Source organism: Lytechinus pictus, chromosome 4 (genome assembly GCF_037042905.1).
Source record: "Lytechinus pictus isolate F3 Inbred chromosome 4, Lp3.0, whole genome shotgun sequence".
Taxonomy (NCBI): domain Eukaryota; kingdom Metazoa; phylum Echinodermata; class Echinoidea; order Temnopleuroida; family Toxopneustidae; genus Lytechinus; species Lytechinus pictus.
Window position 1 is genome coordinate 11,378,317 of NC_087248.1, and position 14,277 is coordinate 11,392,593.

At 37.9% G+C, this 14,277-nt stretch overlaps 1 protein-coding gene across 1 annotated transcript in view; it reads left to right on the forward strand.

Moving 5' to 3' along the window:
* Positions 1-2,129: 2,129 nt before the first annotated feature.
* The window catches only part of LOC129259020 (aminopeptidase Ey-like), a 45,258-nt gene continuing 33,110 nt past the window's right edge, over positions 2,130-14,277 (forward strand). The window contains exons 1-4 of the mRNA XM_054897287.2: positions 2,130-2,812; positions 4,498-5,019; positions 8,158-8,446; positions 13,988-14,108. Coding sequence (XP_054753262.2) covers positions 2,637-2,812; positions 4,498-5,019; positions 8,158-8,446; positions 13,988-14,108 — 1,108 coding nt within the window. The 5' untranslated portion in view covers positions 2,130-2,636. The remainder of the gene's footprint in view (positions 2,813-4,497; positions 5,020-8,157; positions 8,447-13,987; positions 14,109-14,277) is intronic.

Below are 14,277 nucleotides of genomic sequence, written 5' to 3' on the forward strand. Positions count from 1 at the left end.
TTTTCTTCAGTTCTTATTTTATAACAGTTATCAGTGAACCAATGTTTAGATCTCCTCTCTAATTTTCCGTTGATTTTTTTATAATTTGATTTGCAACCATTTTTCATCATACCACTCTTTTCTGCTGCGTCATAATACAAATTTTTTAAGACGATTAACAATTTCATCAATTGAATGTTGCGTAAAATCCAAATTTTCTTTATCTTTACCATCATGCAATAACATACCAACGCACTCATCATCTATGATTTTTGTAAAGTCTGTGGCTGATTCAGGATCCCATTTAATCGCTACCGTTTGTGTTGGCGGTGCATTATGTTTAGATAAGCTTTTCATTCGGTACGCATTTTCTTAAATAGACACGGTAAGAATAATGGCTTTGGCCCGTATTCTGAAGTCGGGTTTAACTTAAACTCAGGTTTAAAGTCGTGGTTTAAGTATGGATAGCCAATTGTTACATAAATCACTAACAGTAGAGATGTAATATTTCACCTCATTTGGCTCTCAAATCATTCCATATTGTGTAGGAAGTATAAATAGATTATTGTCTTCACCATCGATGAATCAGGAAAAAGCACAGTAAACATAAGAAACATACAACTTGATAAAAATTTTGACACTTTTGGCTTCCCATAATTTTAGCACAGAGTTAGTCCATGGTCTAAGTTAAACCTGACTTCAGAATACGGGCCATTATGTTTATCTGACAAAAGAATCAAACGTATCCACCATAAATAATTACGGAATAAGGAAGGTGATGAAATGCAGTAATCATGGTAATCGATGGTGCTTGCATTAGCACACGTGAAATCTCCATCCTTATCTATGCCTATTCTTCCATTAACAATAATCAAGCGGAAACTTTTACAGAGCTCCACAAGACGAGTTCAGTGATTGTTAATTGTTTTATCTTTGTTTTTTCTTTCTTGATCTATGTTTAACATTTCTAAATCACTAGTATGTAATATTTCATCACTATCGTCTATCAAATGATGGAAATTAGATTAATGAATTCCAGTTTCAATTACTTCACGCACATTACCTGTTCTTGCATTAAAATCTCATAACAAACAGATCGGTTAGTCATAGGTGTTGTTGAACATAACAAGATCAGATGATGTCATCAAACGTTGACTCTTGAAAATATTTTGAGTTTTCTGGTGGAATGTACACTGCTCCAAGTATAAAAGAATATCCAAATGCTCTTTTGTCTATTTTAGCCACAGTACTGTTTCTGATAAAGGATTTTTTTTTTACCACAGTCACAAAGTAGAAAAGACTCTTCCTGATTAGAATTCCTATTCCATGTGCTTTACGTGGTGTGTTATTTTGATATTCTTTACTAATTATATTTAAATCCGATAGGAACAAGTGATTCAGAAATATCATCTGCCCTAGTTTGGTACTGTCACGCACCATGGACCTAGTAGGTCCATGCACGCACGAAGGAATAAAATAATCAAGTTCACACCCTAAAGATAAAGTTGCAAACAGTTCTATCCTCTGCACCATTTTTTGTTCATGTTTGAACAATACTATATAGGGTATTTATGTTTGCAGTAATGAGGTCACATGGAAGTTCAGATTTTTCAATGCCTTACACATCGATTCCCTGAGAGAATGCACACTCCTGAGTAGAATAATGTAGATCGTCGTTTTTTTTTGTTTACAAGTAAATTCCTTTAAATCATTTCGAAAAAATAAGCAAAGAGCAAAAGCGAATAAGTTAAAGCAAATGGTGTGTAAAATATTATGAATATAATTATGCTGTTCTTACTGAGTCCAAACAATCGAATGCAAGTTCCTATTGTATAAATTTGATTCAATATTTTGTCCCACCATTGTGTTTTTTTAAACTAAGCTTTCCTTGAGTTCGTAGACTTTGCTTCTTCACAACAAAATTTTCTTGAAAGGATTCATGTTCCCGGAATAACTCAACTTCATCAGTGTGTCTGCATCATCATGCTTTAATATGTGTACAGGGGGTGAGCGGAGCAGCAAACTTACGGATAAGTCGAAAGGATGATGAGAAATGAGAATGGATTCGTAATAGGTCCATAATATCACTCAGGCACTTGGCAGACGACGGGTCTGACTATCATACGTCATACTGTGACGTTGATGCCGACACGCACATACGTATACACACACACACAGCGTTTGTGGTAAATGGGAAATGCGGACACACTTACTTATAAAACGCGGGAATTCAGGGAAGGAATCCGTAGAGTGGAAAAAGAGGGAAAGATGCGAACACTATCATCGTGCTTGAGCGAAGTGAATCTCATTACGAAAACGAAAGCGAGAAAATCTGCGATATTTCATATCTAATTCCCGCGAGGTATAAACGGTCAACTGTTAGCTGTTGTTATACACCGGTGGTATGGATGTAGGTGAATCTATAATAAACCGGCCGCACTGGATGGGCATCCATGCAGTGAGAATCCTCAGCTTCCATCATCAGCCTTTTATTAGATCAATTCGAAAGGGACCTTGATCAATTTAATCCTATTGTATTAACCAACTCTTGATCCATCGGCGTGCACGCCCCCTCACATGCTTACGCACACCTTCTTTAAATCATATAAACTTAGGCCTATATTCACCTGTGAGAGCGACCGACGATTGAACGAAAAATGCTTAAATTTGACTTCCTAGAAAACGAGCGTTTACCAGACGAGCAGATTCGTTCGGGGAAGCGATATTTGTCGAAGTCGAAGGCGATCGTGGTCGTGGTTCTCTTCGTTCTCGCCATCGTCATTGTGGGATTGCTGTGTGGATTGCTCGCGGAAAAGAAGGCATGTCATACGAGGTAGGCCAAACACTTGTGATTATATAGGTATATTTGTTTGAAAAAAATAATATAATCATGTTAACATTCAGAAAATAGTTTCACATTTTACACTTCACACTTTCATTGCCTTTCTTTCCCAAATTTTCCCTTTTCCATCTTTGTTTATTTATTTATTCATCTATTTATTTATCTATTCATTAACGTACTTACTTATTTTAGCGCGGAGTGTACAACTCTGAGTGCCCCCAGTCGCATCTGTACGAAAATGGTTTATCATTGTTAAAAGGATATTCATATTGATTTTTTCTAAGTCGACCCCAGGGATTTCCATGCAGCCCCTAGATCCGAGTTTTCCAGTAAGTAAAATAATAATAACTACTGCAAAAAAGTCATTAATTTCTAATCATACACCGCCATTCCCTCCATTTACGAGGCCTTTTCATTATTACCTTAAATCCCGATGTTGCTTCAAAATTACCATGATTGCCAACGTAATCAAGCGTCTGCAGAGGGGAGGAAGCGGTCGTCTAAAATCGATTTACACCAGTATGCATGGTAGTTCATAATTTCTTGCTTTGTTTGGTTTATTTCCGTCATAAAAATAAAAATGCAATCATGTAAAGAAACACACAGAGAAACATGCACAAGAATGGTCCTTGTGACTTTATGACTAGTGGCCCACTTTCCCTGTTATGACCAGCGAACCTTCGGGTATAGCATGGACCTATATAGGAACTTAGAAAACGCGGCCCTTTCCGCAGATGTTATGACTAAAGCGGTCCTTATGACTACCCAGCTTACCCCGTAACATAATGTTAGTTGGTAGACCTTCTTCATATCAAGACTTATGCTTATGTTGATCGGATATCCGATTAAAACAAAATATCTACGTATTTTTGTATTGTGTAAAAACCCCTTCTCTAGCATAAATTATGCAATGGACTGAAAATTCGGGGTATATTGTACCTTTCTAATATCAAATGACTAAAGTTGTAATGTATATGCTCAAATGGCTATTTTTCAAAAATAAATAAGAACACTTAAAAATAAAAAAGAACATTACCTATTTTTTTATACAGAAATGAAAACATTATCGGATGCTAAATTTGAATTTTAACGAGAGCTAGCTGAAAAAAAAATCCAATGAGCACTATTCTTTACCAAGGTTTCGGAGGACTTTAAAAACACCAGTCTCGAAAAAGATCTCTGAATTAATTGCGAAAACAAGTCAATAATATTATGAACATTGAGCACGTAATTCAGAGTTACAGAGGTTCGTATGCTTAAAATAAATTTAATTTCGGCTTTGGTAAATCGTTTATCCCACATACTCATTCGTCCCATTTAATTACCGTTAAAAAGGTACATCATTTGAAATGTGTAAGGGACTATATGGCAGGCCCCTGTCCACGGAGGATTATTCTATTGTTACTGGGGGTGCTGAGCAATTGTCACAGCACTCCAGTAACAATAGATAATTCTCCATGGCCAGGTCCATGCTGTTTGGATATTCTTTCAAGAAAACATTTAATGATATTAATAATAATAATAATTATATTAATAATGATAATAATAAAAACGGTAAATTTATCCAGGGTAGCCACTTCAGTTCCGAAAACTGTTCTCCCAGCGGGCCCTGCTATTATTATAATCATTGACATATTGTATTCTATTGACATATTTAACCTAACTTGGTATTATAGGTACACTGGAGTGACATACCCTACTCAGGAATCAACCACTCATAAATATGAAAGGACAACCTATCTCACGCCAACGGGTAGACCCCCACCTATCTCCACGAGCCAGGCACCGTTGGCGCCGTGGGAGGAACCGCGCCTCCCCGGCGACCTCAAACCGATTCACTACGAACTCGACATCCAAATCGACATCGACCACCGGCGGTGGTTTAATGGGACAGTGACGGTGTTGATGCGGTGTTTGAGGAACACCAACATCATTCTCATGCATTCGAAGCAGCTGGACCTGATCCCGGGTTCTGCATTGCTTGAAATGTTGTCGAGGAACGAAGGTAGAGTTCCTCCGAGATTATCAAACGAACCCTGGACATACCCAGGGAATCAGTACCTCGTGGTGGAGTTGGATGGTTGGTTGGTCCAAGGGGAGGAGTATCTCTTCAAGATTCGTTTCGGTGCTGAGCTGGTAGACCAGGGGCTTGTCGGACTCTTCAGGAGTTCCTACAAGACGGCAACGGGAGAAACCAGGTAATAAATAATCCTATATCATTCAGATCGAGTTGACTGATACACAGCAACTGAGGTAATACAAAAGCAAAAGTCTCCTTTCTCATTTACCTCCCAAATTAAGAAGTTTAGCCATTTTCAAAACATTGTGTCGGTTTTTTTTACCTCTGCAAATATTCAGGTAAAATATTTTGCAAGAACTTTCTCTTTAATACTCCATTGGTAACATAAGAATTTTATCTGCCCATACATGTACTTATCTTTTTCGAATTGACTTTTCGCAATAAAAGCAGAGGAAAGCACCGATCATGCGCTTACACACTTGTGTTGTCTTGCATGAATGGGATACCCAAAAATATATATATATATAAAATAAACAAATAATGTATATTGTATCTAGTATTAAGTAATATTTAAAATGTGATTTATGTAGCGCATTTTCCAGAAGATATAAAGGGCCGTTAGAGGCATAAAAAAGTAACATTCATAATTGTATAAGTTAGTGTATTTCAGGTGATTTTTGAACATGTCAAGTGAGATGATGTTTTTTCGATCTACATCTACCGGAGATCGGGTGTTCCGTAAAGCTGTTCGGAAGTTACGAATGACTTTCTATAGGTACGACTGTTAACATTACCAGGGGCGGATCCAGCCTTCGCCAATAGGGGGGGGGGGGCCCGGATTTTTTTCCAGCCATATTTTCCCCGATCGGCCGCTCGAAGATGATTTTTGGTTTCTTTGAAGGGGTAGTCCTATAATAGTCACTTCTTAGCTTTATTGTTATGAATAAACATAAATATATAATATCATAATCCTTATTTATATAATGCGAGCGCGAAGCGCGAGCTAAATTTTTAAAGAAATATTATGTATTTTTTCCTAAAATTTTGAACATTCTGGGCAATGTTTGCTATCCTGAAAAAGATGTGTATGTAAATGAATAATTACTACGAACGTGAAGCGCGAGCAGAAATGAATTGATGGAAAAGGTACCGGTTAAAGACTGCTTGCAGTTAGCCATGAAGACGTTACATATTTTTAAAATCAAATAATGCAAGCGCGAGCTGATTTTTTTTTTGACATTTTTACCTAAGGAATGAAAATTCTACGCACTTTTTGTAATTTAAACCGATAGGTATAAAACTAAACAATTGATGCGAGCGCGAAGCGCGAGCGGAAATTTCGTGATTTAGACCTACTGAAGTTTTGTAAATCATGAAAAGGATGATTAATTGGGGATCTTACTTACATTAATGCGAGTGCAGAGCGCGAGCAGAAATTATGAACTGATCGAAAAGGTACCTGTTAAGGACTGCTTGCACTTAGCCATGAAGACGTTACATATAATAGCAATGAAACAATGCGAGCGCGCTGAAATATTTTGGCATTTCTACATAAAGAATGTAAAATTGTAATTAATTTTTGTAATCGTGAACAGGATAGGTATAACTAAACAATTATTGATGCGAGCGCGAGCGGAAAAAAAAATCGAGATTTAGACCTAAAACGGAACACTGTATTCATGTTTTGTAAATCATGAAAAGAATGAGTAATAGGGGATCTTCCTACATTAATAATGCGAGCACAAAGCGCGAGCAGAAAATTTTTGATATTGTGATCTGAAACTGGATAATGATTTAAATATATTTAAATATAGAACAAGTTGAGTTTCTGAATAAACATACGCGCGCGTGTTTCATATTTAGACCTAGAATCTAGGCATTATAAATACATCTTTTATCACCAAAATCAAAGCGAGCGCGAAGCGCGAGCTTAAACTATTTGATATTCCGATCTGAAAAAAAGAGTCAATTGCAGCTCTATATATTAAGCACTTTGTAGAAAAATTGTGAGGTGGATATGGATCGCACTTAATAAAGAGCTGATAATTTTCATTAATATTACTTTGAGTTTTAACATAGGACCGGGACATCCTAAGGACATGCATTTGAAAATGATGACTATCTTTCTATTCCTCTTGCTAAGCGAGAGATGAAACAAAAGGGACAAACTAATTATTAAATTAATATCTTATTCATTAATGCCTATATGAGGATGCAAAATCTGATGATATTATGGCCTGAAAACTGGAAATTTCAAGCACTTTGTAATTATAAATAGGATACATCAGTTAATATATTTTAACCATTAATGCGAGCCCAAATCGCGAGCCAAAATTTTTGATAAACTGTCATGAAAAGGGGATTTTAAGTAGTTTTTTGTATAATCAATATTGAGACATACATAACACACCAATCAAAATGCGAGCGTGCAGCGCTAGCTAATATGTTTTGACAATCAGACCTGAAAAGGGTATTTTGAAAACTTCATGGAATACACGAAAATAACCAGTACCTGATAATCAAAATTTGCGAGCGCGCAGAAATGTTAATATTCAGACCATAAAACTGACATTTTTACAGAGCACTTTTTAAAAATAAATTAGTAAATCACACAAAATAATGAAAGTTCGATTTCCGAGGTGAAATATGTTTTGTGTATTGACTTCCAAACTTGATATTTAAACTCCATATTGAACAAGATATGAAAATCATCTAACAGGCAATGCGAGCGCGAAGCGCGAGCGAAAATTTTATAGAGCTATAGTGACATGAAAGATTCTTTTTATTTTCCAAGCCTTCCCCTCATCTTATTTTATTCACTCGTTTTCCTCCTCTTCTTTTTTCTCCTCTCTTTTCCCTCTTTTTTCTCCTTTTTTTTCTGTCTTTCCTCCCCCCTTTTTTTGCTCCGCCAATAGGGGGGGGGGGGGGGGGGGGCCGGGCCCCCCTGGATCCGCCTATGATTACAAAGAGCTTTATTAAAAACCCAGTGGAACTTACGCCATGATTGATAGGCCTTGGGGACTGTTGCATAAAATCTTTGGCATAAAGAGACACTGACAATTGAATAAACAAAATCTCTGGCCAAACAATTATGTCGTTGACAATAACAAATGGCAGAAAAAAAAATGCCAGAGTTTTTCTGTTATGCAGCAGGGTCCTGGTAAGTGTTTCATAAAGCCGTTCGTAAGTTAATTGTGAGCGACTTTAAAAACGAATGGTGAACTTAGGCGCTAAATCAACATCAATGGAAATTTCACACCTTCATGAAACACCCATCTGATAATATTCAAATGTATCTGATATCGTCCATTGCTAGATACCTTGCCACAACATTTTTCGCGCCCACCAACGCCCGCATGGCCTTCCCTTGCTTCGACGAACCGGCAATGAAGGCAACATACGACATCGCCATCGTTCACCAACCCGACTACGTGGCCATAAGCAACATGCCTGTGATGGAAGTGGAGAATGTGACGGTCGGAGATGGTGAGAGACCTTGGCTGATGTCCACTTTCCAGAGAACGAAACCGATGTCCAGCTACACCATTTGTTACGTCGTCTGCGACTTCGAAAAAGAAACTGGTGTGACAGCCGGCAACATAGAGGTTACCTCAAAATTTTAATCTTAATTAAAAATGTTCACTCCCTCTTCCATTCCATGGCAAATTACTTTCATTTTTTAATATTTGTTTTACCTCAACCAGCACTATATGTTGGTTATGGGGGGTTTGCGTGGGGAGGGAGGGGGGGGGGGGGTATGGGGGCGAGAAGCCAAAAGGTGAAGTAATGTGTTCTCAATTGAATTATAAGGGGTATCATAGATTGACACGACCCAGATCACTCTTATACTGTTCTTCCTTATTTGTTCCCTTCTCTCCCTCCTTTCCCCACTTTTCCCCTTGTTTTTTTTTTTTTTTTATTTCAAACTCAAAGGGGGCCACGCGATCACCCATTCTGCCCACCGCCGACGGCAACACATTCCATTTTTAATGTAACTTGATCGATGCTCTGTATCGAATCACAAGTAAGGCCTTTAATCTAATTATATCAAATAATGTGTACCTCTTTTAAAACCATATTCATGCCTAGAAAGTAAATTACGATCTTAAAGGAAGAGGTAGAAAAAAAATCATGAAATTTGCTTCATGAATGATTGTAAAATGCATATGCTAATCATCCTCTCCATTTTGCACGAAAATGCAACCGCTGTGTGATAAACGACTGTCGAGAAATAAAATATCATCTAGACAGCCAGGCCCTGGGGGATTCGAACCCTAGCCTCGACCTTAGGAATATCACAGCGTTTGGCCTGGAGAATATGATGTCTCCGATTAAACTCCTGGAGGTTGATATATATATATCTCTCTCTCTCTCTACATATATATATATTTTTTTTTTTTTTTGGGGGGGGGGAGGTCGAAGAGACGTCTTTTTGTCCTATTGCCCACAGAAATTGAAGACTCTCCGTTGGTACGATATCACCTTAAGCTTGTCAATGAAATTATTCCAAAATCTTGTGTTTGTGTTATATCGCCAATTTTGCATGTGTTGTTACGCATTCGTTTCAAGAAAATTACAAGGATGTATGCATGATGATGTGCTTATCCGAATTCCCATTCTGTCAATAGCGATTTGTTTGACATTTTCCTCTTATTGCCCGGGGAGTAAGTCAGAGGTACGAAGGCAATTATTTCACCACGTTTAGATAATAAAGAGAACTGGTACCATGAAGGGTCATACGCAGCGGAGAGGGGGGGGGGGGGGGTGGACCGCAATAATCAATAGCCTACCTATCTTTTACTGTAAATTTTGACAAAAGCCCTCCCAGCAAAAATGTGCACCTCATCCTTAATCCCATTAAAATGCCTTTGTAATCCGCTCGTGCGCCTCGCTCCCTTGATTATATATATATATATATATATATATATATATATATATATATTGGACTATTCATGCCATGAACTAAAATACGTGCGTACGTCGAGGCCATGTCATCGTTACGCCTTTCATCCAATATCCAATACGGCGTGGTTCTGCTTTACAACTAAATTTCACTCCCTTTAGAAATGTGTGTGTGCGCGCTTGGATGAGGGTTGGGTTTGGGGGTGTGTGTGTGTGTGTGCATGTAAAATGACACCACTCTGTAATCATCTGGAATAACTCTGCACCGTTTATCAAGAAATTCTTATAGAAATCTCACACTATATAATCCTTGGTCAGCTACGAATATATATCTCATTATGTTTCAGTAATAATATTCGCATGTGAACACACGAATATACCCACAGTCCCACACAGTCGAGGTGTCCGCATTGTGAGTTTATTTACACAAGCGAGAATTACATCTTTACATTCTACACTATTATTATCGACGTTTACGGTTTATGATTGATTTATTTGTCAGTACATGAAGTAATATAAATGAAGTTGATAAAAAGTCAAGAATGAAAAGAGCTAAGTGAAAAAAGGGGGAAAATGATATCACACAGTTAAAAAGGGCTAAATAGTTTGGATTCGAAGTAGTAATTGTTGCTTACATTCAACACATATGAAATTTGTGGAAAATGTATATGTTTTGACACTGAGGTATTTTTTTTATAGGAATGAAATTGTGTACCATAGTCTCCAAAGATCAATTTTTAGATGGTTGGAGGAAAAAAAGATAGCCGAAATTACAATCACAGATGGTGTGGCAGAATCCTTCTGACCTTTGAATGTCTGAACTCTCTGAGAAACTATATGATGGGCTTTATAATGAGAGCGATTGTGAAAAGAGCGAGGGAGGAAAAGTAAGAGAGCGAGAGAAAGAGAGAGAGATAGAGAGAGAGAGATAGAGAGAGGGGGGGAGCGAGATGTTGGAAATCGCTGGTAGATCATTCCGTACTTAAAAGGTCAAGTCCACCCCAGACAAAATGTTGATTTGAATAAATAGAGAAAAATCAAACGAGCACAACTCTGGGAATTTCATCAAAATCGGATGATGAATAAGAAAGTTATGACGTTTCAAAGTTTCGCTTATTTCTCACAAAACAGTTATTATGCACAACTCAGTGATATGCAAATGGAGAGTCAATGATGTCCCTCACTCACTATTTCTTTTGTTTTATATTGTTTGAATTATACAATATTTCATTTTTAGCGATGTCACAATAAGGACCAACTTGTCTGAAACATAGGGTGTTAAACAACTGTAATTCGTCATGTTCAGGGAGGAACAAAACTTTGTTTCCCAGGAAAATGAGGAGAAAATCAGAATATTTCATATTTCATATAAAAAATACAAAGAAATAGTGAGTGGGTGACGTCATCAGTAACCTCATTTGCATACCAACCAGGATGTGCATAACTGTTTTGTGAAATAAAGCAACATTTCAAAATATCATAACTTTCTTATTTTACATCCGATTTTGATGAAGTTTTTGATGTTAGGCTTGTTGGAATTTTCTCTTTTTATTCAAATCAACGTTATGTTGGTATATACTTGTCATTTAACAAAGGTACCTGGAGGGTGGCAAAGTGTCCCTGACCGAATTTAAAGTCTCTTTTTTTTGCTTGTCAGAATTATCTTTCAGAAATGGTTGAAGATTTTATCTTAGTTTGCATTTCATTTTATATATATATACACTGTTGGTCATAAAGGTGGAATAAAATATTTTTTGAATAAAAATCGACAGTTTTGTAGGTATTTGAAAGGCTACGCGTAGACAAAATGGTATTTGTGTGATTACATAATGTCTCCCCATTACACAGGTGACATTATAACATGAGAAATTTGTATTACGTAATAAATTATTTTGTTGTAGACTATAAAAGCCTATGCATATGATGTTCTGTCACTTTCCCTGATTTAGCACTGTGTATAAGAAGGTTGCATTTTTTTCGAGTTCCTTGTACCGTTTGAAATAAAAATCGGTAGAGACGTTCCCTGGACTATGCCTGGTCCAACGGCAACAGCAACACGCGAGAGAGTGGTAGCCCTGCGACAGGAGGGCTACAAGCAGACTGATATCGCAGAAGTCCTAGGGATATCACAGAGTGCAGTCTCTAAGATCCTGAAACGTCAACGTGAGGCGGGGAATGTGCGGCCACGGAAATCTCCAGGACGTCCCAGATTGACCACAAGAAGAGATGATCGCCAACTGTTGAAGTTCAGCCGCAGAAACCGGAAATTGCCCTAGAGCCGTCTTCGTCGCTTGTGGAGGAGATATCATGGGATCAACGTTTCCCGGTCAACCGTTGATCGCAGATTGCTTCAACATGGTTACCGAGCACGACGGTTGACCAAATGTCCACGCCTGTCTGTTCGCCACTGAGTAGCTCGTCTTCTTTGGGCTAGGGAGCACAAAAGGCTTCATCCAGGACATTGGCAACATGTGGTCTTCACGGACGAGAGCCGGTTCATCCTTGACCGAAAGGTTGGGAGATAACGAGTTCGTCGATTAGCCGGGGAAAACCTTCGCGATGAATGTATCCACGAGACGACTAAAGGCGGAGGTGGCTCAGTGATGATATGGGCCGGCATCCATTATGGAGGGAAAACACCACTGGTGGTTCCGGATGGAAACGTCAACGCCGCCGCCTACAGGGATATCTTGGAGTTCCACTGTCTTCCATATGCAAGACGAGTGTATGGGCACAATTTCTGACTGCAGGATGACAACGCTAGACCGCACAGGGCCGCTGCAGTAACGGAATTCCAGGAGGCAGAGGGCGTCGTACAGTTGCCATGGCCAGCTTGTTCGCCGGATATGAACCCCATAGAGAATGCATGGGATGCCCAGGTCGAGCCATCAACGACAGAGAGGTAATTTCTCAAAATCTGCAGGAGTTGGCAGATGCTCTGAGGGAAGAATGGGACGCTATGCCTGTTGACGTCATCAACAAGCTAGTGGACAGCATGCCAAGACGTCTGCATGCGCTGGTTCGTGCCAGGGGTGGACATACCCGATACTAGTGACTGAGTAAGAACAATGACTCAAGTTTGATGCAAATTTGTCCATGAAATCACAAAAAGAAGTCATCTGGAAAACTGAGAGAGATTGAAAATAAATATCTCATGATCCTTTGATTTACTGTATATTGTCGTCATTGTTGTTCTATGCTCATGACATCCATCGCTTAGGACATAAACTTGTAAAATATCACCGTCAAACGTGTGTAAAAGGCAGAATAAGAAAGTAAAGTTGTCATCATGCACCATAAATGCCATATTCAAGTCATTTTATAATAATTACGCTGTGAAAATTTGGTGGAAAAAAAATATTCCACCTTTATGACCAACAGTGTATATATATATATATATATTTATTATAATGATTATTTCTCATAACCTACCATTGAGTATTGCCGTGAATGGATTCTGTGTCATCATGGTCATAGCTATATGAATATATGAAAGCAACCAAGCAAGGTAATTTGCAATTTTCAATGGTAAATGTCATCATTATTGCGCACTAAAACAATGTGTACTGCTTCTAAAAAAAATAGGTAGAATATGCGCCTGCCGATTATAGTTGTTGGGCTTCTTGCTATTCTGCAACGGATAGAAGAAATCCAGGAATGACCAAAACATATTTTGGAGATCAAGTAAAGCCATAGAAGATTATATTAAAAGAACAAATATGACGAGAAGTAGTATACCTAGAAAAACAAAACATGCTCTCAAATTAACGACACCATGCACCCAAACGTCTCTTTCTTCTGTGTTCCCTTGTTTTTCGAATGTCTGTCTCCGTTTTCTGTTTCTTTTAGTTTATTATCTAGATTTGTTTTATCCATAATTTTCTCTCTCTCACTTTTTCTTTCTCCCCCATTTCCATTTCTTTGAATTATCATGTTTTTATTTTTGTTATTCAGAAAAATACGGTGAAAGTTTCCGACAGTTGTCCTAACTTTGGAAGGATCCTTTTCAAAGAAAGGGATGATAGCTGTAGGGAACTTGATTTAAGCTTCGCCTACCATTATTCTCTATCCCCATCTCTTCCACTATATTATATACATATATATATATATATATATGTATATATATATATGTGTGTGTGTGAGAGAGAGGGTGTGTAGGTGTGTGGGGTGGGTGTGTGTGTATACATATATAATCAATAATAACCTGATAAATAAAATCCTGTTAATTCTCTTCCCTTATACAGTTTACTATCTGGGCAAGAAAAGAAGCGATGTCTTCCGTGCACTATGCTTTAGATAAAGGAGCCAATATATTGGATTACTATAATTTCTACTTCAGTAGCGAATTTCCGCTTCCAAAAATGGGTATGAATATTTCGAGTTAAAAAAAATTAATATTCTAAAAATTATATCATATTTCATTCATTTTTCCGTCATTTTCTGCCCCCTTTTTATCTTAGTCGGGAAAGTTTTTGTGGTTCCAAGCCCCCCCCCCAAACCTCTGTACGCCAGTGCGCATGACGATGATGACCAC